Raw genomic sequence first — 27,455 nt, forward strand, 5'->3', positions numbered from 1 at the left:
GGCGGGACTCGAGGTCTCGCTCCTGGCTGTGGGAGGCGGCGGGATTTCAGATTCTCGCGAGAGTGGAAGGAGCGCGGCCGACGATTGGCTGCTGGGGCAATGGGGCGGGGTTGCTCGGTTGCTGTGATACTGCCGTCGCTCCGGGACGGGTCGCGGAGGAGGTAAATCGGCTCCAACGGGCCCTGGGGAGCGGCCGCCTCGGGTGAGACCGCGGGGCCGGGTCTCCAGCCGCTGCCCGCGTTGGGGGCCCGTCTCCCGGTAGGGCGGAACCCCGCGCTCCTGTCTGGCGCTCAGCCGCCATGGGGAGAATCGGGGACCGGAGCCGACGCTTCCCGTGACCCTCCCGGGAGGGAGCCGCCCCGCAGCGGCCGCCTCTAGTGCCCCCCCCTCCCCAGCGCTGCCCTAGTGTCGTTCCCCCCCCTTCTCTATCCCTAGTGCCCCCCCCAACAGCGCCGCCTCTTACTGCTCCTAGTGCCATCTCCTACTGCGCCGCCCCGAGTGCCCCCCCCAACAGCGCCGCCTCTAGTGCCCCCTGCGCTGTCCTGGGGCCCCCCATCCACCTGCTCCATCCCTGGTGCCCCCAGCACTGCCTCCTAGTGTCCTGCATCCACCTGCTCCATCCCTGGTGCCCCCCAGCGCCACCTCCTAATGTCCCCCAGCCCTGCCTAGTGACGACCTCCACTAGCTCCATCCCTAGTGTCCTCCAGTGCCACCCCTAGTGCCCGCACCCACCAGCTCCATCCCTAGAGCCCCCAGCACTACCTGTAGAAGCCCCTGTCCCTTGCCCCTCTCTAGTACCTCTCAGTGACACCCCTGGTGCTCCCTAACAGTCTCCATAGCCCAACCACCCCTCGTACTCCTCCAGTGCCCACCCCTAGTACTCCTCACAACTAGGGTTGCCGATTTTGGTTTGAAATATTCCTGGAGATTTCATCACATGACATAATCTTTAATTAAAGATGAATCTTCAATTCTTGGAGACTCCAGGCCAATCCTGGGGGGTTGGCAACCCTGCCCCCAGCCCCTGTGTCACTCCTTGTACTCTTTAACAATCCCCACTGCCCCTAGTGCCACCCCAGTACCCCCAAAGCTCCCAGCACTACCCCAGTACCCCCTTGAATTCTCCCCACACTCCCAGTACCAGCCCATATTCCCCCCCACAGCCCAAGTATCCCATCTTCCCCAGTGCCACCCCTAGTACCTCCCTACAGCCCCTGTGTCACTCCTAGGACTTCTTAACAACCCCTAATGCCCCCCATACCACCTCAGTATCGCCAGTGCCACCTTATATTCCTCTCACACCTCCAGTGCCACCCCATATGCCCCCAGATCCCTAGAACCCCATCTTCCCCAGTGCTACCCCAGTATCCCCTAACAGTTCCCATAGCCTATCCACACTTATATCCTCCACAGTCCCCCAGTGCCATCCTGTATTCCCCCACATATCACAGTGCCACCTGTAAACCCCCCCCACAACACTAGCACCCAATACCCCCATCCTCCCTGTGCCACCCTGGCTACCCACCCATCCTCCTAGTAGCCCCAATGTAATCCGCACAACCTACAGAGCCACCCCTTATACTTCCTGCTGCTCCCTGTATTCCCCCCACATTCCTTGTGCTGCACCTTAAACTCCCCACCCACTTGAGTATTTCTAGTATTCCCACGGTGCTCCCTAGATACCCAGTACTCCCCGCAGCATCACACATTATTTATACTTCCTATATACGCTAGTACCACCTTATATCTGCTACATGTTCCTCATACCCTCAGCTGTCCAACACCCTCCATTCCTTCCCCAGCATACAACAAGCTCCCTTAGTAATGTAAAGGATTAGAAATGTAGTGGAGGGCGTCACTAATAAAGGATCAGTTCTAATTAAAGGACATGAGCATCATATGTTTCTTTCCAGAGAGAAGTTTAAAATAAATAGAAAATGGCAAGCAATCACAAGCCACCCACAGCTCGTCCTGCTTCAAGAGGAGGAATTGGGCTGACAACCAGGCCTTCTTCATCCTTGTTACGGACTCCAGCAGTAGCCAGAGTGGGAACAGGGGTGTGTTAAAGTGATTTAATATGTTTGTTTTGAATGTTTAGATTTTATCCTGATGTTTCTGTTATGAAGAATTGGGTGCCAGTAGTAACTGTAATTGAAGGTAGCCGTTTGAATTCTTTTTTGGTACTTCATATTTCTTTCTTCATTCCAAGAAGATTTGTCTATTGTATGTTAAAAGGAGGTGGGTTGGAAACTGTTATTGCCATATATTGGATGAAATATATCTTTTAGAGTTACTAGTAGAAAAAGCAAAAAGATCTGGTTTGTTAGAGATGTGTCCTGTCACCCTTTGTCGGTTGCCTTCCCCTATGATTTTGTTCATGTCATGGGAGTAATTTACACTGGGTCTTCAGATTGCCTCTGGTCCTTTTATTCTGGTATGGCATGCAAAGGCCAAGTAAAGGTCAAACCCATAGTACTTAAAGATTACTGGATCTACAAGCTTAGTGCCTCCCACATCTGGTATCCGCAAAGGAGCAAAATGCATTTTGCAGAAGTCCTAAGGCATCTGCTGATGCACTTTGGGACTAGAATAAACAGGGCTGGACTTTTGCTTTCACAGTACAATCCAGTTTCACAGTACAATCCAATTCCCTAACAGTCTCTCCTCTCCAGCCAAACTAGAGACATTTGTTTGGAGGAGCAACAAATTGTTCTTCCTTAATTTATGCACTTTTTGGTAGCCAGTAGGTTGCTTTTAGCCTACACCTCTGTTGAAGTAGGAGATTTTAATAAAAAGTGGGTGATTTCAATAAAGAGAAGCATTATATGTGAGGCCTGAGCATGAGACTTGTATGTTTTTCTCCACACATAAGTAGAAACCTGAGCTTTATGGAAGTTTTTGGACAGGAAAATCTTGCTTTTCCTGACAATTAAAATAATAGTCTCACTGAACAGATTTTTTAAATCTAATGGGGGGGTGTGGGGGAGGGAGAGTGTTATTGGAACTAACTGCTAAAAGATAACCACATAGCATGATAAACAAAACAGTAGGAATTCAGTTTACACTATCATTTGGGCAGAGGTCAAACCTGAGGAAGAAAAAGAACATCAAGAATGCAAAAAAAATAGCCTTGAGTCTCAAAAACAAATATAGAGAGATGTATGTGCTCGAGGTTTTGATTTGATACTATACTATTTAGATTTACTTCTAAAATATTTGGTATAAATTATCACCTGCAAGAAAAATACCGCTAAAGATCTAGTGTACTAAGTAAAATACATATGTTAGTTTCTAATTGTTAGAACAATCCAGACAAGCTTTTAAATGTTCCTCTTAACAACTGCATAAATATAAGAACTGGTTTATTATTCTATTGTCTTTGTCTAGATGCCCCCTGGTACATCACGGCCTGGTACTCGTGGTGGTCTCCTAGGTACTGGAGGGGTGTTGTCATCTCACATTAAAGTTGCAGACCGTCCAGTGACACAACAAGGGTTAAGTGGAATGAAAACTGGGGTGAAAGGTATTTTAATATATGAAGAATTCTCATCTTAATACAGGAAGATTTTTTTAACACTCTCAATGAATCAGTACAATTTTGGGGAAACTGGATGGCAGAGGATATTTTGTGGCTCTAGTAACTCTAGTGTGGGACAGAAACTTGAAATTTAGCACTGATAGTCACTAGGTCAGACATGTGCCTTTTAGAGTCCTTGGGCAGATTTGGCAGAATGTATAGGGGTTTAAAAATGCGTCTTGCACATTATTTGAATAACAGCCTTACTATAGTCTGTTCATATCATGCAAGCATAAGTGAATTAGTTGAATAGAATATTCTGTCTGGGTGGGTGTGTATGGAATCTTAGCCTTGTCTCATTCCATAAAAAGTTTGATGTTCATGTGGAATTTGGAGCTTTGCGTGATCTATATGATCTACTAATGCTCGTATTGAATGAGGCAAGGGGGCAAATAAACCAGCCTCCTGAGTACACATCTTGTGCAAGACAGAGGGTCTTACAACTGTCTAGAAAATAGTTTCATGTTATTGAATGTCTGTGTTTTATCATTTTTCTCTTAGCATAGTTTCCGTGTGGAATATTTGTAGTTTTTAGAAAGAAAATTAAGGTTGCAAAGTGAAGCCCTCAAAAATCTGCTTCTTGTGCTAGTGCTTTATTATATGCTCTAGTTACGCAAACATGTATTTTGTGTATTGAATGAGGCAGGGTTACAGAGTGAATCAATGGGTCATCATGTGATTCCATCTCTCCTTTTAGGATAAATTCTTTTTTCAGTTACCACAGTGAAAATTCAGAGTGAATCATTAAGGCTCATGGACCTACTCTAAATTTACATTGCTGTAATTGAGAACAAATTTTGGCCCTCAAGGAACAGGATGAATGGCATATAGTGATTAAGGCCTTGGTCCGAGGACTTAGAAAATGTATTGTATCTTGAGTTTGATTATACTTCCTTATTTACAACCATAGAAAGATTTAGTTGATAAAGATTGTGACACCTTTAACTCAAAAGAAAAAATTCTGATCGCAAAGTCAAAAGTTTCTTATCTGTGTATAAGTAGATTTTACAAGTTCAGAGAAGATATGTATCTTTAAGATTTCTTTTATAACTTCAGATTATTTTTATGACTCTTTATGAATCGTAACAATAAGATTTCCCCAAATTTGTGAAGAGTCAGAATAAGGGACACAGGGTAACAATTTAAATGGGAATCCTAAAGCATTTCAAAACACACAGAAGTGAGTCAAATGTCTAACTCAAATATTTGTGTAAGACTAAAGCAAATTCATTAAATGATTCAGATTTCATATTATTCTCTGTAGTTTTCAGGTTATGATTGAGTAGACTGTTATGCATAGAAAGGAACTCCAGTAAGAGACTTCATACTTTCACCCTGATCTTGCAAAATGTTAATTTTATTCTCCAGTTATTTTGTAGACTGTTCTACATTGTCTACCTTCTTTTCTAATACCCCAATTTTAGAACGCACTAAATCACCACTAGCCTCAAATAAGTCACATTTTGACTCGAGGACATGAATCACAGAAAGTGTGGAAGTTAGTGAGGTATCTGAAATGTTTTTCAAGGAAGAGTAATAAGGAGTGAACTGAACAAATTACACTGTAAGGAACTACAACTAATAGGGATTAGGGAAGGGAGAGACACACTAATGAGTCCCTCCTTCTACTATCTTTGCTTTTAGAAAACTCAGAAGTAGCAGACTTCTCTATGCCTGAACACTGCTTATAGTATTCACATCTCTTGGGAGACATTTGAAAAAAATAATATTAAAAGAAGAAGGCATAGATTGAGTCTCCTTCAAGCACTGCAGAACAATATTTAAATACTTTACTATACAACAAATGTTTATACAGTTGTAATCACATTGAACTCACCCACAATTGGACTATGGTTTGATGTCAGAAATACAGCTCCAGGGTGAGGGGACTTCAGATGTCCTTCTTCGAGATAGTGGGTTACAACTAGAACTGTTGGTTTTAATTCCAGGGTGTTCAGTTTAGGTCCCAAAATTCCTTTCACGGCTGTCATAGAATCATAGACTACCAGGGTTGGAAGGGACCTCAGGAGGTCATTTAATCCAACCCCCATGCTCAAAGCAGGACCAATCCCCAACTAAATCATCCCAGCCAGGGCTTTGTCAAGCCTGACCTTAAAAACTTCTAAGGAAGGAAATTCCACCACCTCCCTAGGTAACGCATTCCAGTGTTTCACCACCCTCCTAGTGAAAAAGTTTTTCCTAATATCCAACCTAAACCTCCCCCACTGCAACTTGAGACCATTACTCCTCGTTCCGTCATCAGCTACCACTGAGAACAGTCTAGATCCATCCTCTTTGGAACCCCCTTTCAAGTAGTTGAAAGCAGCTATCAAATCCCCCCTCATTCTTCTCTTCCGCAGACTAAACAATCCCAGTTCCCTCAGCCTCTCCTCATAAGTCATGTGTTCCAATCCCCTAATCATTTTTGTTGCCCTCCGCTGGACGTTTTCCAATTTTTCCACATCCTTCTTGTAGTGTGGGGCTCAAAACTGGACACAGTACTCCAGATGAGGCTTCACCAGTGTCGAATAGAGGGGAACGATCATGTCCCTCGATCTGCTGGCAATGCCCCTACTTATACATCCCAAAATGCCATTGGCCTTCTTGGCAACAAGGGCACACTGTTGACTCATATCCAGCAACTCGTCCACTGTAACCCCCAGGTCCTTTTCTGCAGAACTGCTGCCTAGCCATTCGGTCCCTAGTCTGTAGCGATGCATGGGATTCTTCTGTCCTAAGTGCAGGACTCTGCACTTGTCCTTGTTGAACCTCATCAGATTTCTTTTGGCCCAATCCTCTAATATGTCTAGGGCCCTCTGTATCCTATCCCTACTCTCCAGCATATCTACCTCTCCTCCCAATTTAGTGTCATCTGCAAACTTGCTGAGGGTGCAATCCACACCATCCTCCAGATCATTTATGAAGATATTGAACAAAACCGGCCCCAGGACCGACCCTTGGGGCACTCCGCTTGATACCGGCTGCCAACTAGACATGGAGCCATTGATCACTACCTGTTGAGCCTGACAATCTAGCCAACTTTCTATCCACCTTATAGCCCATTCATCCAGCCCATACTTCTTTAACTTGCTGGCAAGAATACTGTGAGAGACTGTGTCAAAAGCTTTGCTAAAGTCAAGGAACAACACGTCCACCGCTTTCCCCTCATCCACAGAGCCAGTTATCTCGTCATAGAAGGCAATTATATTAGTCAGGCATGACTTGCCCTTGGTGAATCCATGCTGACTGTTCTTGATCACTTTCCTCTCCTCTAAGTGCTTCAGAATTGATTCCTTGAGGACCTGCTCCATGATTTTTCCAGGGACTGAGGTCAGGCTGACTGGCCCTGTGGTTCCCAGGATCCTCCTCCTTCCCTTTTTTAAAGATGGGCACTACATTAGATTTTTTCCAGTCATCCGGGACTTCCCCCGATCACCATGAGTTTTCAAAGATAATGGCCAATGGCTCTGCAATCACATTCGCCAACTCCTTTAGCACTCTCAGATGCAGCGCATCCAGCCCCATGGATTTGTGCTCATCCAGCTTTTCTAAATAGTCCCAAACCACTTTTTTCTCCACAGAGGACTGGTCACCTCCTCCCCATGCTGTGCTGCCCAATGCAGTAGTCTGGGAGCTGACCTTGTTCGTGAAGACAGAGACAAAAAAAGCATTGAGTACATTTACTTTTTCCACATCCTTTGTCACTAGGTTGCCTCCCTCATTCAGTAAGGGGCCCACACTTTCCTTGACTTTCTTCTTGTTGCTAACATACCTGAAGAAACCCTTCTTGTTACTCTTAACATCTCTTGCTAGCTGCAACTCCAGGTGTGATTTGGCTTTCCTGATTTCACTCGTGCATGCCCGAGCAATATTTTTATACTCTTCCCTGGTCATTTGTCCAATCTTCCACTTCTTGTAAGCTTCTTTTTTGTGTTTAAGATCAGCAAGGATTTCACCGTGAAGCCAAGCTGGTCGCCTGCCATATTTACTGTTCTTTCTACACATTGGGATGGTTTGTCCCTGTAACCTCAATAAGGTTTCTTTAAAATACAGCCAGCTCTCCTGAACTCCTTTCCCCCTCATGTTATTCTCCCAGGGGATCCTGCCCATCAGTTCCCTGAGGGAGTCAAAGTCTGCTTTTCTGAAGTCCAGGGTGCGTATTTGCTGCTCTCCTTTCTTCCCTGTCCTCTCAAAGACTCCAATTTAGCTATGCCCACTAAGCATTGGGAACAGCTGAGGGACAAGATGGGGTGAATAGGAACTATTGGCAACTCATAATGTCTAAGGCTGGTTCTATACCAGCCCAGACCCCAGCATTGTTTAGAGGTCCTTTATACTATGTCTTGTGGCTATGGCTCCAAGGAGGTTGGTACATCAACCAATGATTTCTGGGACACAACAGTCTATGACCATGCTACCAAAATATCCCCTATGTTGGAGGTGGCTTGGAGTTGGTGAAAGTCCCATTGGCTGGATCAGCTGTCTTTACAGTCCATTTGCAATATGGGGCCATATTGTAGAAGAGAATCTATCCTAAAATCACTGCTGAGCAGGTGAAAAACAAAGGAAGGTATATAGCAGCTAGACTTACAGTAGATTGTCACCCAGAGAGAGCCCGCTGATTCATATGTCACCGCTTTATGCTGTGCGGAGAATCTGTTTCTTTATGTGCTGTGATGTTTAGCCTGTAGAACTGGGAGAGAGCATGTGATGCACCTCAAGGTGATTTCAGCTTTATACAAAGAGTGAAAAGAGATGTAGCGCAGGGCAGGGAGAACCTGTTTTTTAAAGGACTTATTCAGCCTGATGGCATGGCTGGGGTGGTACAAACCGCAAGAAAAGTCAGTCAGACCGCGGGAGGCTGGAGCAGCATCGAGGAACCAAATCTAAACGATAGATGAGGCTAGATCAGCAGTGGAGCTGAATGTGAAATTCAAGGCTTAGCTGAGGTGGAGAGTGTAAGAAAAACAAAGTGGGGTTGAAACTCTGTCCTTGAATTTAGTGTTTCTATGATGCTTTTTAACTTTTATGTCTTTATTTTTAATATGTGCTTGGTTTTGGTAGAGAACACACATAGGGCAAATTACAGCAGGTTTTATAAATCCTCCATCTCTTTTTAGGATGAAGTCACCTTCCTGCAAGATTCATCTCAGAAACTTTCAGTTGCTTAAGTAATCTAAATCCCCACCAAAGCCTAACATGTATCTCTGATTTCATCTGTATTGGTTGAATAAAAGCTGTATGAGGACATTCTGAAGGTGCTCGTTCTCTGTTTGGAGTATAACTTCAGCTCGTCCTTTGTGAACTTAATTTGTCTCATTAAAACACATTATCTTCTAATAAAATGTTACTTGTTCTCCTTTGTTAGGTCCTCAGAGACAGATTATGGATAAATCCTATTATCTTGGACTGCTTAGGTATGTTAGTGACAACACTTTCAAGCTGTAGCATAGTTAATGTCTTCTCCCTCCCCACACCCATATCAAGGAATAAAATACAACATCATAAATCTAGTAATAGCCATACTTATTAGTGTGGATTAGGTTGGCTTGTTCACTTATGTTGAAATTCTCCCTGTTATAAGGCTTTTTGGGATGAGGAGGGCCTTTGTAGATCCTCTATCCTGGGGTACATTTCGCCCTTAATTCCAAGAATAAATTTGCTAAATTAACATTTTTCATTATTGCCCAAGTATCTTATAAAACACTTTGTCATGTTCAGTAAAATTTCTGTGTTGGATGGGCACTCCTAAATCATATCCTCTTACCTTTAGAGGCTACCCATGTTGTGAAACTGTTGTGGGATTGTTCTACTGGAACAACTGAACAATTCTACTTTACACTTACACCAAAGAGGAGAAAATACTCTAAATTTAAATAAAATGAACTTTTTATGCTATCCGAGTTCAGTACTTTATAACTGTTTAAGAGTTTATCCAAGATAGAACCCCTTTTTAAATTTCTTTAGCTGATCCTAGAGCTGTTTGAGACAATCTGTAATACAAGAGAGATGGCTTGAATACATATACATTTATAATCTAGTATTAGCTTTATCCTACAGTATTTTAGTTGTACATTTTAAGCATACAAGTAACTTTTTATATTTCTTTTCTATAGAAGCAAAATAAGTGAACTCGCAACAGAAATAAATAAACTTCAGAAAGAAATAGAAATGTATAACCAGGAGAATTCTGTCTATCTGTCATATGAAAAGAGGTGAGTCATGTTGAAGTTAATGCAATGTTAGCATACCCAAGTGCCTTGTCAGGACCTTGTCTTTTGTTATATCAGACTTGCATATCAATACCGTGCAACCTAGAAAACGATAAAAATGAATACTTGTTCTGATTTTGTTTTGCTGTATAAAACACTTAATCTCATAAAATTGAATTTTTGTTCTTTATCTAGGGCAGAGACTTTAGCTGGTGAAATCAAAGAATTTCAAGGTCAACTAGCGGACTACAATATGGTATGCTGTTGTTAGCTGTTTCACACTAGATTTTCCCCCCATTGCTTTTGCATGGTGCACATACTGGTTTTAACTTAGTATTTTTTTTGTATGACGTTTCTCCATTAGAAAGATTTACTGTTTAAAACTGCTTTAATTCACTTATTAAAAAGGAAACAAATGCTTGCATAGTTGTCATAAGGATATGTACACCCACACATACATTTTAGTCATTTTATGGTTAGACGCAACCTCCCCCAACAATATCAGATTTGATGTTTATTACAGTATGTCATTTGAAAAAATAATTTCACTTGGCTTTTCAGTGAATTCTCTGATTATTTGATCAATGACCTCAATGATAATTTGGGAGTTGTTGATATAACATCATAAGTACAGCCATACTGAATGAGACCAGTTATCCATTTAGCCCAGTATCCCGTCTTCAGACAGTGGCCAGTGCCAGATGCTTCAGAGGAATGAGCAGAATAAGGCAATTCGAGTGATCCATTTCCTGTCATCTAATCTCAGCTTCCGGCATTTGGAGATTTACGGACACCTGGAGCATGGGGTTCTGTCCGTGACTATCTTGGCTAATAGTCATTGATGGACCTATCCTCCATTAACTTATCTATTCTTTTTGAACCCAGAATTCTTCACAACATCTCTTGGCAACAAGTTTCACATGTTGACTCTGTTGTTTGAAGAAATACTTCCTTTTGTTTGTTTTAAACCTGCTGCCTATTAATTTTATTGGGTGACCCTGGTTCTTGGGTTATGTTCTTGTACACTATTCATGATTTTATAGACCTCTCTCATAGTCATCTCCCCCTTAGTCATCTCTTTTCTAAGTTTAACGGTCCCAGTCTTTTTAATCTCTCCTCATATGGAAGGTATTCCATACCTCTCATCATTTGTGTTGACCTTCTGTGTCCTTTTCCAATTCTAATATATCTTTTGAGGTGGAGTGACCAGAACTACACACAGTATTCAAGGTATGGGCATACCATGGATTTATATAGTGGCATTATGATATTTTCTGTCTTATTATCTGTCCCTTTCCTAATGGTTCCTAACATTCTGTTTGCTTTTTTTGACTGCTGCTGCACATTAAGCATGTTTTCAGAGAACTGTTCATGATGACCCAAGATCTCTTTCTTGAGTGGTAACGGCTACTTAAGATCCCCTAATTTTGTACGTACGGTTGGGATTATGTTTTCCAATGTGCATTACTTAGCATTTATCAACATTGAATTTCATCTGCCATTTTGTCACCCAGTCATTCAGTTTTGTAAGATACCTTTGTAAGATACCTTGTAACTCTTCGCAATCTGATTTGGACTTAACTATCTTGAGTAATTTTGTATCATTTATATATTGTGCCATCTCACTGTTCACCCCCTTTTCCAGATTATTTATGAATATGTTGAACAGCACTGGTGCTGAGACAGATTGTTAGGGGAACCCGCTGTTTACCGCTTTCCATTGTGATAACTACGCATTTATTTGACCCTTTGTTTCCTGACTTTTAATTAGTTACTGATCAATGGGAAGACCTCTCTTATCCCATGCTTGCTTATTTTGCTTAAGAGCCTTTGGTGAGGAACCTTGTTGAAGACTTATGAAAGTCCTATTACACCATTGTCCACATTGTTGTTGACACCCTTAATAGTTCTATTAGATTTGTGAGACATGATTTCCCTTTCCAAAAGCCATATTGGTTCTTCACCAACATATTATGCTTATTTTTGAATCTGATAGTTCTGAACTTTCATGTAGGTTCAACCAGTTTGCCTGGTGCTGAAGTTAGGTTTACTGCCCTGTAATTGTCAGGATCACCTCTGGAGCCTTTCTTAAAAGTTGGCATTACATTAGCTATTCTCCAGTCATCTGGTTCAGAGATTGATTTAAGTGATAGGTTACATACCACAGTTAGTAGTTCTGCAGTTATATATTTGATTTCCTTAGGAATTCTTGGGTGAATTCCATCTCTGTCAGTTTAATTTATCAATTTGTTCCAAAACTTTCTCTGTTGACACCTCAATCTCGGACAGTTCCTCATATTTGTCACTTGAAAGGAATGGCTCAGTTGTGGGACTCTTCCTCACATCCTCTGCAGTGAAGACTGATGCAAAGAATTCACTTAGCTTCTCTTCAATGGCTGTGTTTTCCTTGAGTGCTCCTTCAGCACGTCAGTCGTTCAGTGGCCCCACTGTTTGTTTGGCAAGCTTCCTGCTTCTGATGTTTTTGTTTTGTTTTGTTTTAATTGCCGTTACTTTTTTGTCTTTAGTTAGTGTCTCTTCAAATTCTTTCTTGGCCTGGCTTATACTTTTACACTTGACTTGCCAGAATTTATGCTCCGTTCTATTTTCCTTACTAGGATTTGATTTTGAATTTTTAAATGATGCCTTTTTGCTTCTAAATGCCTCTTTTACTCTGGTGTTTAACCATGGTGGCATTTTTTTTTTTTTTTTTTTTTGGTCCTCTGACTATTTTTTTTTATTTGGAGTATATATTTAGTTTAAACCTTTATTATGGTGTTTTTAAATAGTCTCTGTAGTTTGCAGGCATTTCACTCCTGTGACTGTTCCTTTTAATTTCCCTCATTTTTGTTTAGTTCCCTTTTTTGAAGTTACATGCTACTGTGGTGGGTTTCTTTGTCTTTTTTGCCCAACAAGGATGTTACATTTCATTACATTATGGTTTCTATTACCAAGCAGTTCAGCTATATTCCCCCGTTGCACCAGATTACTGCTTACGACTAAATCACGAGTTGCTTCTTCCCCTTGTGGGATCCAGGACAAGCTGCTCCAAGAAGCAATAATTTATGGTGTCTAGAAATATTCTCTCTGCATGCCTTCCTGAGATGACATGTATCCAGTGAATATGGAGATAATTCCCCCACTACCTCCTTTGTCATTCCTATACATTTTGTACACTGATTTTTAGGGTCCCATAGATTGTCTTCTTTCCACCAAGTTCTTGTGATGCCTGCTATATCAATAGCCCCATTTAATGCCAGGCACTCCACTTCACCCATCTTAGTATTTAGACTTCCCACATTTGTGTATAAGAACTTGTACATTTTGTCAATATTCAGTTGCTTGCTTTTATATGTTATATTTAAATGTGATCTCTTATTCTTTACTGTTCCTGACTAGCTCCTACCTGTACTTTACCAACTTCTTTTCTATCCTCTTTACTTGGATGTGGAGGTCCCCCTTTAATAAATTCATCCCTAAGGGATGTCTCTACCCAAACTGTGTTCCTCTGCACCTGTCAGCTTTCCCCCAACCCTTATCTAAAAACAAAAACAAAATCCTCTAAACCTGTCTAATTTTACATGTCAGCGCTCTGGTTCCTTACATCTGGTCACCTCTACGCTGATACCTCCACTACTAAATGCTACAGCGTTATCTCTTTATGGATCTAGAAATTTTTAGCAATATTCTACAACTTTATTGTACATGTGCATCACAATATTGTGACTTTAAAAGGATTCTGTTAAGTTGCCTAGACCTGAAATGTTAGTTACTTTAAAATCATTCCAATGTGATGTAGAATGCCTTCTATATTCTAAGAAAGCTGATCTCTGTGGGCAAAGAGGATGTGTTTTGAGGAATTTTATACTGTTCAGTGCTCTAGTTTACTGTTTTTAAAAATCCCAAAGACTAACCTACGCTTGCATAGAATCATAAAAACAGTGTTTTCTATTGGTTGTGCAGTAGTGGTTGCCTAACTAACAAGCACTATTTTGAAGTGTGTTCATAGCCATAGTTAAGTTATTAAGAGATTTAAGCTAATTGGACAGATACATTTTGTTTCAAATTTGAAGTGGAGTTGAAAATTAGCCTTTCTTTCTCTATGTCCACAGGAAAGGACTAAATCAGTAGAGAGAGAAAATATTTTGAGGCTTGTAAGAAGGAGAGGGAAACCAAGGAGAGTATTTAAAAAGAAAAAAGAAAATGTACTGGATATTATAAGTAATCAACTTTGCTTTGGATGTGAGAAATCAATACCACTTCTGTAATATTAATGTTATTTAATATTAATTTTCTATACAGTTATACAGAACTTGTAAGAATTATGAAATATGAAGCTTACATATGGTATATTAAAATTTCTAATTTCAGATTTTTGTTTGCAATACCATACCAGTCATCTCTTTTGTAACGTTTTCAAAGAATGATTTAAGAGTTTTCTAACTTCTTGTATGTTTCTTTAATGTAATTAAAAAGAACAGAGTATTAACTGTTTGAGCTTCTTTCTTGTTTCAGCTAGTGGATAAACTTAACACCAATACAGATATGGAAGAAGTGATGAGCGATTATAATATGGTAAGAGTTTGAGTATTTGCCATGGTAATATAGTATTTACAATAAAAAAATATATATACATTACAACTTCAGTCATTCAAATGTCTGTGCATATGCATGATTTTGTTGACCTAAAGAGTCTATTGACTATAATGGGATTATTCGGGTGAGTAATGCTAGGCAAGTATGTAAGAGTTTGCAGGGTTGGGACGCACATTACTTCAATGGAGCTGCTTGTGTGTGTTGTGTTAAGCACATGTGTAAGTGTTTGGAGGACTGAGGCCTTAGTTATAGAATGAAGACAGCATAAAACTCTTTGTTGTCTCAAAGTTTAGCAAACACTTGATAATTGTTTTCCAGAAACAGGATTGATAGTTTTTAAAAAATTAAATAGATTAAAGTTTCTGTTGTAAAAAAACTCATCAAGGTATTATATGTTTTCAGTGAATTCAGTTCTTCTTTTTGCTTCCCAAGGAAGTGCGTGTCTAAAATTTAGATCTTGAGTATACCCTGAAAACACTGCATGGGATGTTAAATGTAGTATCCTGGGATCCCATATTCATTGTGTTAAAATACTGTGGTTTACATCCTAAAACAACATGTGTAGAGCTGCAGTTATTGAAAGACTGACTAAACCTTTTCATCCAGCTGTTTCGACCTTAATGCTGGGGTATCTGTTGGTCAGTGACACAGTTGCTCTTAGAATTATCCTCAAAGCCCATGATATTTCTCTATTTCAGGCAAGAGAGATATGTCTCCCAACCCAAGGTACCAGTATTCACATATATCACACATTATTTGGGTGGAGGGCACAGAAAACTAACCACCTGACAGGCTGACCACATGCACCAGTCTTGCTTGTAAAATTCCCCAGGCTCTTGAGTTTTTCTTCATTCTTCTCCATGCTGTGCCCTTCAAGTGACTCCAAAGCAATAGTGCATTAATGGGCCTATGGTGTGTTCAAAAGCAAATACATATCAGCTGTGCTTTCCCTTGAAGTTCTTTCTTGATTTCATAAGTTCGCTGGAGGGAGTCTTCAGGCACCAAGACTGTGCCAGTGCTCACTGTGTTCATAGTCAGAAGGAACTTTTCTTTGAAAAGAGGCTTCCAGGAGCTCGAGAAGCAAGTGAAAATATTTTTACCCTAAGTGATCCAACCTGATTATTAATAAAAACACTGATGTGCAGTTTCTATGATTACAGCTCCTATTCAAATGCAGGCTTCCAATGGGAATTAGAGTTACAGAATCCATCTCTGCCGCATCAGATAGGCCTTTGTGGTAGGAGGCGGCTGCTATTCCTTCCCATCTCCATTCTGGTCTTCCATTCCCTTCATTCATTCAAATGCTTGTATAACCTTGGATGAATGGATACTGTTTATATTTTCATTAGTGGCAAGAATCTTTTCATGCAAAAATCTGTTACTGAGTATTGATTTTTTTTTTAACAGCTAAAAACTCAAAATGACCGGGAAGCTCAGAGTATTGATATAATTTTTACAGAGAGACAAGCGTAAGTACATCAAATATCAGAAAATTGAATTTTAGCATAAAGTAGCTTATTAAAATGGGTAAGAGTGAAGAAGTGATTTGATTGATTGGGGGATTTTTAACTCAGAAAAATATTGCCTAAGAGTTGCATGTATGCTCTACAAATGTCACTGAATAAAGTTTGTAGGAAATAAAACTTCACTCAGTCAACTTTTTAAAGTACGGCATAGTCCTAAAGTACATTTAAAATATTGTTTCAATATATTTTAATAAAGAAGTTGATTTTTAATCAGATGAACACATAATGGGTTTGTTCTCTAAGTCAATCAGAAATTATCAGGTCAATAATCCTACAGGTTATACTGTCACTACTGCATCTGTATTCATTAAATATGTCATTCAGTACAACAAAAATGAAGTTATTTAAAAGAACATTATGTAAGAATCAATGTCTCCTTTAAAAACAAACACTTTGTTCTTTGACAGCATTTTGTTTCATCAGGATTGCTTTATAGTTAGTCTGACTTCCTGACTGAAAGAAACAAATGTTACCATAGCCTTCATAACACAATTAAAATCTGTTATTCAGTGATTTCTAAATACATTAAAAATGATCACATACCTGCTAACTGTTCTATAAATACACCACGAGTTTTTGTAGTATATTTATTTTTACAGTTGGTGCCAATTCTGTCCTCAGACATGCCTAAACCAATAGCATTTATTCCAGTGGGTCTCTTTGAGGATACATTTGAGCCATTAATGTTTCAAGTTTTGTTTTTTTATACAACGTAAAGATTTTGTGACTTTAAAAGTTTAATAAAAAGTGATGAAAAATGTGGAGCATTTTGCTATTGGCTGTATTTTATGAACACTTTTGTGAAATAATACGAAATACATTTTTCTTCTAATATTAAAAACAAATGTCTATTTTCTCATTTACTATAAATTATTCCTTAAATAAAATGATGTTTTCCTATATCTCAACATCCAGATTTTAAGAACATTTGAAAATCGTGAAGAGGTTCATCTACCTTCAGTTTAAAAATGGAAATTTCTCAATGTTTTCTTTAAATTGTTAAAAATATGTACTGCATTGGCAGTTTTCAGATATTCAGAACCTGTTAAGAAAAAAGACATCAGGCAACCGTGGGATAAGATAAAAAGGTGGTTGGTATATAATAATGGTAATTTGTCCTTGAATGCATTTAAATGATGGGGGTAAGACAGCGTATTTGTTTTGCTTACTCAAACAAATACTTTTTGTTTATGAATAAAGAAAACTGAGTTTGGCTTAGATACTCAATGCTTTTAGTTTTGCCTAGTGGACAGAGCATTGAATTGAGACTCAGGAGACCTGGGTTCAATTCCCACTTCTGCCAGTGGCATGGGCATGTTACTTCCCCACTCTGTGCCTCAGTTCCTGGTTGTAAAACAGGGGTAATGATGCTACCTTTGTAAAGTGTTTTGAGATCTACTGATGAAAATACTATATAAGAAGTAGGTGTTATTTTCCCCCACTATAATCAAACAGTGAGATTTTAGTGTCAGACATATGGAGTATATGCTTATGTACTTTGAAATATTTGTTACTGTGGTAATACATTCACAACGCCAGATTTCCTACCTCTACAGTTAATACATGTGCCACACATTTGTCCAAAAAAGAGGGATTGAGAGCTTTGAGTTCTGTCTGTGATACATACTAGATATATTTATATACAAGATTTTGAATGGATTGATCCTATATAATCAGCTATTGTAAAGCCAAATGATCATCCATCATATAAGAATTTTAGACCTTTTCAGGTTTCAGAGTAACAGCCGTGTTAGTCTGTATTCGCAAAAAGAAAACGAGTACTTGTGGCACCTTAGAGACTAACCAATTTATTTGAGCATGAGCTTTCGTGAGCTACAGCTCACTTCATCGGATGCATACCGTGGAAACTGCAGCAGACTTTATATATACACAGAGAATATGAAACAATACCTCCTCCCACCCCACTGTCCTGCTGGTAATAGCTTATCTAAAGTGATCATCAGGTTGGGCCATTTCCAGCACAAATCCAGGTTTTCTCACCCTCCACCCGCCCACACAAATTCACTCTCCTGCTGGTGATAGCCCAGGAAATGTGCAGGAAATGGCCCAACTTGATTATCATGCACATTGTGTAAAGAGTTGTCACTTTGGATGGGCTATCACCAGCAGGAGAGTGAATTTGTGTGGGGGGGTGGAGGGTGAGAAAACCTGGATTTGTGCTGGAAATGGCCCAACCTGATGATCACTTTAGATAAGCTATTACCAGCAGGACAGTGGGGTGGGAGGAGGTATTGTTTCATATTCTCTGTGTATATATAAAGTCTGCTGCAGTTTCCACGGTATGCATCCGATGAAGTGAGCTGTAGCTCACGAAAGCTCATGCTCAAATAAATTGGTTAGTCTCTAAGGTGCCACAAGTACTCCTTTTCTTTAGACCTTTTCAGTTAATCCAGGGTCGTCTATATATTTGTCTTCAATAAATCCATCCTCCTCAAGTACAAATGTATGAGTTTGTTCAAATGCTACAATGGCATCGTGCTCATTGGTATTTGATATTGATGGAAAAGTGCTCAGATCAGTTGTGAACTCCTTGTCAAATATTTCTGGTTCATACTCCTCCAGACGACGGTGATTGTAGCTGATCAAGTAGAGGTACCACCGTGGGAATTTTATGGCAATAAAAATCAGTAGTGAAGTGCTTAGGACAAACACCAGAACACCCAGAAGAAAGGCCCAAGATTTGCCAAGAGGTGGAGAACCTTTAAGAATACAAAAGAAAGTAAAATCACATTAAATTAAATATCTTAAACCAAAATAACCAGCTCCTTGCATAATACCAAAAGAGCTATGATATTAATTGCTTCATGGCCTGATAAGGGACTCATGGAAACAAAGTGATAGAGACTCTTGAGACTCTTTGTACAGCATTAATAGAATACTTATGTTTGGACAACCAAAATCTCTGCACCGAGGACAAACTTTTTACTTGCAGGTGCCTAAGTCCATATTTTAACTCTCTAGATACTTAGAATGTACTGTGTGGTCAAGTTTAAATAAGTAACTTCCTTTCAGGACTGAAGATCTGTTGAAATGTTCTGGGCACGTTCCATGAATCATTATTCAGATTTTAAGTGAACTTTAGATTCATCCCTGGAATAGGACAACAGAACATGTAACTGATTTTCATTTTCACACTTCAAGCTGACATGATTGCCCTCAAGAACATCTATACCCAGATAGTCACTTTTTAATTTTTTTTCATTTTGCACATCTCTCCAGATATATTTCCTTTATGATGAAAATCCCAACAGACCATAGCTGCCAAGAATCTCTATTTGCAAATCTACCCTGTGTGTTCACAGTGCTGGCTAGTGTCCAGGGAATTATGGCAGCTGCCGCATCCTAAGGGATTTTGTGGCTGAGCTGGCCTCCTAGGTATAAACGATCCAGAGCTTGCTGTCTCTTTCTCCCATTTCAGCCACTCATCAGTCCTACTGGTCTCTTTGTGCAGAGGAGAGATGGGCTCAGGAGCAGGAAGTGGAGCTGCTACTCTGAGTGGGAAAAGGCAGGGGAGCAGAATCATTTGGATGGAGGATGAAGTAGAGAATAAATTGTGGGTAAAAAGGGAGAGGAAGGGTATCAAGTGGAGTAATGGTGGTTCAAAATGGGACACCAATGGTGGAGAAAGTGGTGTAAGTGCTCCTTCATGTTTCCAATAGGGGTAGAGTGGGAACAGTCATGATGCCCTCTCACTGAACACACCAGAGGTCAGGCATAAGGGTATGGGTAAGTAAATCAGTAGAGCTTGTTTACATACCAAGAAGAAAACTAAAAATAGGAAGGAGCCTGTTTTCAGGGGTAGAAGATTGTGGGCGGTTTAACTGGGTGGCTTGATTGTAGTTCATTTAAAATACAAACACTTGGATGGTTATTTGAACCTCAAATCTTTTCACATCATTAGTTTATAGATATTATTTTACAATATTCCATAATGGAGTTCTAATTCAGGTCAGTTTTGAGCTTCTGATAAAGTTAAACATAACAAAAATTCCACATAATGTGAACACAATATTTCTGTGCCTAGGAGCACAGCAATCCCCATATCCCTAACTTTTTAGAGGACTGTCCCATAGCACTAGTATTGGATGGTGCTATTATGAAGTATTAAAATGAAACATCAATACATCACCTGGATTTGATGCATTACTCCTAATATTGTTGTTTGAAGAGTTGAGAGAAAATGTTAAAATGGCAATGTTTTTAGGACTGATGGCAGATGTGGAAGGTGTAGTGACTGCTATAGAGCCTCTTCTTGAGTCACAATCAGATTTTTGGATAGGTGCGGTCTTGATAGAAGATTTGTTCCAGACATCTGGATACGCACACAGAGTGTCATTTTCATGTTCTGAAAGTATGAATAATAAAAAGGTCATGAAATATTGTATTTATAGGGTCTGCGCTGCAGTGTAAGTAAGATATTGTGATATATTGTGTAATGACCTGAATGCTGCTGTTGTCAAAACTTACCCATTGTCACGTTTGAGGTATTCAACCATTTCTGTAAACTGAGCAGGCCACAGGAACAATTCCATGGATTTCCATTTAAGGTAATCAGTTTAAATGATGCTTTTACATCAAAGTACTTCAACAAATTGTCCTGTAGTCTCAAAATTGTCAGGTTTTTTAGTGTTGTAATTGTGTCAGAATCCAACTGGGATATTTTGTTATGATTTAGATTCAATATGGATAGTTGATTTAGGCCTGTAAATGCAGCCTGTTCGATTGTACTGATATAATTACTACTAATATCTAGAACTGTGAGTTTTAACAGATTGCTGAAGGTATTATTATGTAGCACAGTAATGGCATTTTCATTCAGATAGAGTTCAGTCAAGTTAATAAATAGCTGAAGAACCTTTTTGTCAGAATCATTTAAAGTAATGTTGTTATTACTAAGACACAGTTTAGTAACACTTTTATTTAGAGAGTTAGGGATAGAAGAGTAATTCTTTCCAGATTCCTCACAAGTAACCTGTTGAAGGGAGAAAGAAAAACAATATAAACATAGAAAATTACAAATTATTTTCTAGTAGGGAGAGTTGATGGTGAAGGAGAGAGAAACAGTGACAAGCACCTACAGTGCAAAAAACCTTTGTAACCAAGCATTCCAACTCTTTGAGGTCCAAAAGGAAATCTGTCCTGGGCCAGTACTATCCCATTCCTGATTTTCTTAAAAATATGCTTGTGGGATAAGGGACACGGTCACTGAGGTGGTGGAAGTCATCTTAGGCCTTGTCTATACTACAGGGAAAAGGCGATCTAAGCTATGCAATTTGAGTTATGTGAATAGCGTAACTCAAGTCGACAGAACTTAGATCTACTTACCATGGGGTCCACACTACACGATGTCGACAGGAGATGCTCTCCCGTTGACTCCCCTTACTCTTCTCGATCTGGTGGAATACAGGAGTCAACGGGAGAGCGATCTGCAGTCGATTTAGTAGATCTTCACTAGACCTGCTAGATCGACTACATTGATCGCCATGCATTGATCCCCCGGTAAGTGTAGACAAGCCCTTAGTGAAGCTGTTTTGGAGTGTGGAATTCCAAGAGGGGGAGGTGAAACTCCCCTCTGTGGTGAGGGGGTGAAGCTGGGAATTAATGACCAAGAGAAATTAGGAATGTAATGTGAAGTTTTTTGCCAGGCCTGATGGGAAGGGGGCTGAGTATAAAAGAACTGCCTTCCTACATAACTGGAAGATCTCTAAAGAAAGGTGTAGTGACTGAATGAAAGGAAGGGGGCAAGAGTTTGAGAATTAACTCATTTTTGTTTTCTCTTCATATTTTGTTCCATATGTAAAGATGTTTATTTTAATAAGATTTTCAGGCAGACCTTTTGAGAAGGAGTGAGTTCACTAAAGATTAAATCTTTATGGCAACCAAGACACTTAAATGAATTTGGTTTTCTGGGTTGAAACTAACCTACCTGCAGTCATCTCAGCTCTGAGAGCCTACTGTACTGATTTTATTCTGCATACCAATGAGTACACTGAGACCTGTTTTATTTTTACAAGATGGTGGATTTCTCTTGTGCGTGTGTGTGTGTGTAATTTGCTCTCCTACAGGTTAGTGCAAAAGATAAATAGCAAAGTTAGTTCTAGACATGTAGGCAGTGAGTTACTTCCTTAATGTAAGCAGAGTAATCAGTGTAACAGCAGTTTAATTACCTGACTGTACATGACACCCAAATATAAATACAAGAAGGAGGAAGCAATTCAATTAAGTCTCTTTGGAATTCAAAATCAAATTCTATTCTCTTATTACTATGATTGTTTTCAAAAGCTGTAGGGCTGACTTTCTGAAGTGCTGAACTCCGTCAACACTCTTGGCTTGAGTGGTATTTGAGGGTGCTCAGCAGCTTGCAGTTTTTTGAGCTTGCTCCAAAACTGATTGAAGTCAGGGAAAAGACCGTTGACTTTTTGGGTTTTGGATCAAGATCTGAAAACATAAATATATCAAACATGTTTGCAATTCAATAAATTACAAAGTGCAGACTTGTCATAACGATTTGCATTGGTTTATTGTGCAATTAAAAGAAAGCCATGTTGTTTATTGCATTTCTATATGTTTCTACCGTCAGGTTATTGAATATCAATCTTTCTATAGCTCCAGCTATAGCTATATACAGGCTTTGTATGTATACACCATAAGGTATTGAGGTGGTTGAAGATGGGACTATTGTTAAAATACATAATGTCTTTGATCTACAAGGCACCTCCTGTAATTTCTATGGATCTTCTACAAAAATGAGCAAAAATTAAACAGATTAGTTGATATGGTTATAAAACTTACAGAAAGAGAAGTAGTATCGCAGTCACCTGTGACTGGATCGGAGAACAGTGCTCCAATCCAGATCATTAGCCAAGGGATTTTCATGTTCAAAATCTAGAAGAGAAAATATTTTTGCATGTTAGGGCCAAAATTTAAGTAGCTATATTAGTAGTTTAAAGGCATGCTCCTAGTGAAGATTGTTTTAGTAATGTAAACAAAATTGTTGATTTATAGTTTAAACCAATTATTCATCATAACTTACTGCATTTTTGTCTTACGTAAATATTGCCGAAGGCCTAAATAAGACTGCAGCTGGGGCGAAAGATGTGTTTTAGCCAAAATAGCTGCAGCTTTTATTGAACTGAGCCAAACCTGAAAGCAACCAGGCAGCTTGTGTGCAGTCGATCAGTATTTGTGGTGACCAGCACAGTCAATGAAGCTCATAAGCTATCTGTTATTCTTGTCATAGGATAGCCCTCTATGCGCCGACCTATTCATCTGTGCTTTGGAGCTAGGTAACCATGGGTCAACATGCTATGTTGGGGTCTTTGAACCAGGATACACCCTATCTATTGGAAATCATGAGGGCTTTCCTTACAGAGGCTATTCATTTTAAGATTAACCTACCTCCAGAAATTGTGCAAATGACACCTGATCCATCTGCTTCTTTGAATCAGGGTTTATTGGCAAGATTTAGCCACCCATCAAGTAATAAAGTAAAAGTGAATGCAAACCATGTAAACTGTATTAAAGGATACATGCATGCAGCATCTTTGGATTTTCAAGAAAGGCAAAAATCCTGTGAGGCAAAATCATTAGAGATGGAGAAATAGGATTTGGCAGGAAAACCAGAGTTTAGAAAAAATTACTTTATGACCCCTTAAGGAAGTTGAATCTAGGCTCCTTCAGACATATGCAGTGCAGATTTAGGGACTATATTCTAAATAGGCACTAGGAGTGATCAGGTTAATTACAGACCAGTAAATCTCTACCTGGCAAACTGGTTGAAACAATAATTAAAAATAGAATAATAAAACATCTGGAAGATCATGATGTAATGGGGTGTAAGCAGCATGGTTTCTGCAAAAGGAAAATGTGTCTCACTAACTATCCACAGTCTTCAAACTTGTTAGTAAACTTGTGAATAAAGGAGAATCAGATGAGATGATTTATTTAGACTTTCAAAAGGTCTTTGACATGGTCCCATACAAGAGGCTGCTAAAAAACCCTCAGTAGTCATGGGTCAGAAGCTAGCTAGGAGACAGAAAACAAAGAGCAGGATTAAATGGTCAATATCCATCATGGTTAAAGATTCACAGCAGGCCTTCTGTGTAATATATTTATAAATGGGCTGGAAAAGGGAAGTGAGCAGCAAGGTAGCAAAGTTTGCAGATGACAGAGTTATTTAGGTTAGTCAAGACCAAAGATGACTGTATGAGTACCTTCAGAGAGACTTAACCAAGCTAGGTGAATGGGCAACACAATTATACCTGAATATTAATGTTGATAAGTATAAGGTAATGCACAGTGGAGGGGAAAAAGTTAAAAACTCAGACACCTTACAGGGTTCTTTTATGTTAACTATATAAACCCTGAAAAAGGACCTAGACTCAACTGTAGATGGCTCAGTGAAGACCTCTGGACAATGTGCAGCTGCGGTCAAGAAAGCAAACAAAATGTTAGGATGCATAAAGAATGTGATAATAAATGTGGATAATATTATAATGCCTTGATATAAATCAGTGATGTGGCCTTATCTGGAATGCTATGTATGGTACTGGTTACCCCCATCTAAAAAGATATTGCAGAATTAAAGGGAGTTCAGAAAGTTAAGAGGTATGGAAAAACTCATATGAAGAGAGACTGAAAACAGCTTTACCTTAGAAAATAGATGAATAAGAGGTCCCTTCCAGTCCTATGATTCTAATGTTTTCAAAGTTATTTTTAGCGCACTGGTCTGCAGTGTAGACATACCCCAAGAGACTTTCCAGCATCAAAATTTCTTCTTAAAGCTAGGTCTCAATTCTTCTCAAAACTAGTAAAAGGAAGACTTAGCCAATCTCGTACCATGATAGCAGGCCTAGCCATTGACAAACTTGGTTTGCTGGGCACATTGGCTTATAGCTCTTTATCTCAAATAATACTTATGATCTATTTTACAGGTGTGGCCTGCTGACCAAACCTAGCTAGTTGCTTGCCTGCCTCCCTCAATCTGTCCCCTCAGGAAGATTGGGATTGCTCCAGCCAGTTGTGTATCTCCACTGTTGTTGGAAATGTACATCTGCTGGATTCACTCCACATGCTCTATAGCAAGGGTTCTCAACCATTTTCTTTCTGAGACCCCCCACAACATGCTATTAAAAAGTCCATGTCCCAACTATGCCACAACTGTTTTTCTGCATATAAAAGCCAGGGCCGGCGTTAGGGGGTAGCAAGCAGGGCAATTGCCTGGGAGTGCACATGACAGGGAGCCCCTGCAAAGCTAAATTGCTTAGGCTTCAGCTTCAGCCCCAGGTGGCAGGGTTCGGAGCCCTGGGCTACACTCCTGTGCAGCGGGGCTTTGGCTTTCTGCCCTAATTAGTCTTAACATTGGTCATAATTGGTGGATCCTCTAAAACCTGCTCACAGCCCCCCAGGAGGCCCTGGACATCCTGGTTGAGAACCACTGCGGTATAGAAACTTTCAGTTATCATAAGAATATAAGAACGGCATACTAGGTTAGACCAAAGGTCCATCTAGCCCAGTATCCTGTCTTCTGACAGTGGCCAATGCCAGGTGCTTCAGAGGGACTGAACAGAACAGGTAATCATCAGGTGATCCATCCCCTGTCACCCATCACTGCAGCATACCTGAGATTTGTGGGTTTCTCTCCACACCTAGGGAGGGCAGGCTATTAAAGCAATCTTGACTCAGAATATTCTTGCAATTTAAGAAGGGGAAACAAATCTTTACAAGTTGCTAAATGGTGAAAATTATGCAAAGTTCAGTACATCTGAATTAAAGGGACGCTGTAAACTCAAAATCAATTTTGAGCTGTTGAAAAATTTTCCTTGTGTAGTCAATCGGTCAGTTTCTGTCACAATGAAAAGACCCATATAAACATCAGCATAAGAGCAGAAAGATGTTCATAAAAATTTTTAAAGAATTATAAAAAAAAAATCAACAAATACTATTTCAGGGGTGGCCAACCTGTGGCTCCGGAGCAACATGTGGCTCTTCAGAAGTTAATATGCGGCTCCTTGTATAGGCCCGACGCTGGAGCTACATGCACCAACTTTCCAATGTGCCAGAGGGTGCTCACTGCTCAACTCCTGGTTCTGCCACAGGCCCTGCCCCCACCCCACCCTTTCCCACCCCTTCCCCTGAGCCCGCCATGCCCTCCCCCACCCCTCCCCAGAGCTTCCTGCTTGCCTAGAAACAGCTGATCGGTAGGTGCGGGGAGGGAGGGGGAGGCAGTGATCGGCAGGGCTGCCAGTGGGCAGGAGGTGCTGGGAGCTGGGGTGGGGGAGCTGAGGGGGGCTGCTGATGTATTTCTGTGGCAATGTACGTTGGTAAATTCTGGCTCCTTCTCTGACTCAGATTGGCCACCCCTGTACTATTTGAAGAATGATCTATTAGAAAATAGTTTTTTTTTTTAAATTAGTCATTTTGCAAAAAACTCAGGCTGGCAGTACATCATTAATATCTTGACATTCTCCTAAGATCTGAGCCCATAGGTGCTTTCTTTGAAAATGTTTCATAAATGACATTTTTCATTTCACAGGGATGTGTTCCTTTACACTTCCTACATTTAGTTAAAAAACAATAAAATATGCATTTTTCAAGAGTAAATTGGGAAGAAATGTAGTTTATAAAATCAGAAAATCTTTCCTTTCCGAAAGACTCAGGTTGTTTTCTAATCTTCTAACAAAGCATAATGCAGTAGGTTGGCTTGTGAAGAGTTCATATTGATTGAGGAACCCAGAGCGTCTTTAATGTATGATCCATTTCCAATCGGACAGCCAAATTATACAAACCAAGTATTTTCCCACACACTTAAGATATTAAATTGGTTTCATAAAAAAATTCTATAAAGTATCTTACCTTTCTATTTTTTCTGAGAGATCATATGTATAGTTGTGTGTTTCCTGTGCATTAAAAAGAAGTAATATGTTGCAACAGCACTTTACTTTGTTTGCAACCTTTGTACTCAGTGAACAGGCAGGTAGCTAAAAATAAATAAATAAAAAGACTAGAACTTCCTTAGCAAAAGATTGACTAGGTTGAGCAATTTCTCATGGTCATCTCAGGTTTATTTGGATCTACAGCCAATAAGGAAGTCTGGTAATGATATGTTTAGGCCTCATAATTTCTGATCACATAGGAGAAATCAAGTTAAAATATTGCAGGAGCTTACACAGCATGAGTTGTGGTCAATTAAAGAAACTTATAAGAAAAGAGGTTTATTGTGTAAATGGAATCTAGTAATCAGATATGTAAAATCTGTAGATCTTTACAGATGTGCACATTTTTAAATGAAAATTCATGGTTTGCAAGCCTCATATTTTTAGTTTGCTAATTTGTATATAATGGTGATGTAATTGAAGCAACTATCTCTGGTAGTAGCTTAGATCTGTCACATAATCCCTCTTTATTTAGGGGGAACATTGCATGGTATGTCAACATTCAAAAAATTACTTTATGATAGGTTTGATCCTAAAGTTGTTTTGTGTTCAAAATTCACATTGATTTCAGTGAGTTAAACTTGTGTAAGGA

At 39.8% G+C, this 27,455-nt stretch overlaps 2 protein-coding genes across 7 annotated transcripts in view; one reads left to right on the top strand and one right to left on the bottom strand.

Annotated features, from left to right (window-relative positions):
• Nucleotides 1-96: 96 nt before the first annotated feature.
• IFT74 (intraflagellar transport 74) overlaps nucleotides 97-27,455 on the top strand; it is a 64,565-nt gene continuing 37,206 nt past the window's right edge. For 4 of the 6 annotated variants that reach the window (XR_012159120.1, XM_073345557.1, XM_073345554.1 and 1 more), the window contains exons 1-8: nucleotides 168-258; nucleotides 1,914-2,057; nucleotides 3,388-3,523; nucleotides 8,946-8,994; nucleotides 9,694-9,792; nucleotides 9,985-10,045; nucleotides 14,302-14,361; nucleotides 15,790-15,851. Coding sequence is in view for 5 of the 6 variants with exons in the window: in XM_073345557.1 (XP_073201658.1) it covers nucleotides 1,938-2,057; nucleotides 3,388-3,523; nucleotides 8,946-8,994; nucleotides 9,694-9,792; nucleotides 9,985-10,045; nucleotides 14,302-14,361; nucleotides 15,790-15,851 (587 nt within the window). In the remaining variant the exon portion in view is untranslated. Of the gene's footprint in view, nucleotides 259-1,913; nucleotides 2,058-3,387; nucleotides 3,524-8,945; nucleotides 8,995-9,693; nucleotides 9,793-9,984; nucleotides 10,046-14,301; nucleotides 14,362-15,789; nucleotides 15,852-27,455 lie in introns of all 6 variants that reach the window. The other 2 variants (XM_073345555.1, XM_073345556.1) reach the window with 2 other exon arrangements.
• LRRC19 (leucine rich repeat containing 19) lies at nucleotides 18,241-26,886 on the bottom strand. The gene is made up of 5 exons (XM_073345559.1): nucleotides 26,784-26,886; nucleotides 22,722-22,814; nucleotides 20,397-20,901; nucleotides 20,059-20,274; nucleotides 18,241-18,628 (listed from the first exon to the last, which is right to left on the bottom strand). Exons 2-5 carry the CDS (start codon nucleotides 22,803-22,805, stop codon nucleotides 18,300-18,302), a joined length of 1,134 nt encoding a protein of 377 aa, XP_073201660.1. The 5' UTR covers nucleotides 22,806-22,814; nucleotides 26,784-26,886; the 3' UTR covers nucleotides 18,241-18,299.

This window comes from Lepidochelys kempii, chromosome 5, assembly GCF_965140265.1.
Source record: "Lepidochelys kempii isolate rLepKem1 chromosome 5, rLepKem1.hap2, whole genome shotgun sequence".
NCBI classification, from domain to species: Eukaryota; Metazoa; Chordata; order Testudines; family Cheloniidae; genus Lepidochelys; species Lepidochelys kempii.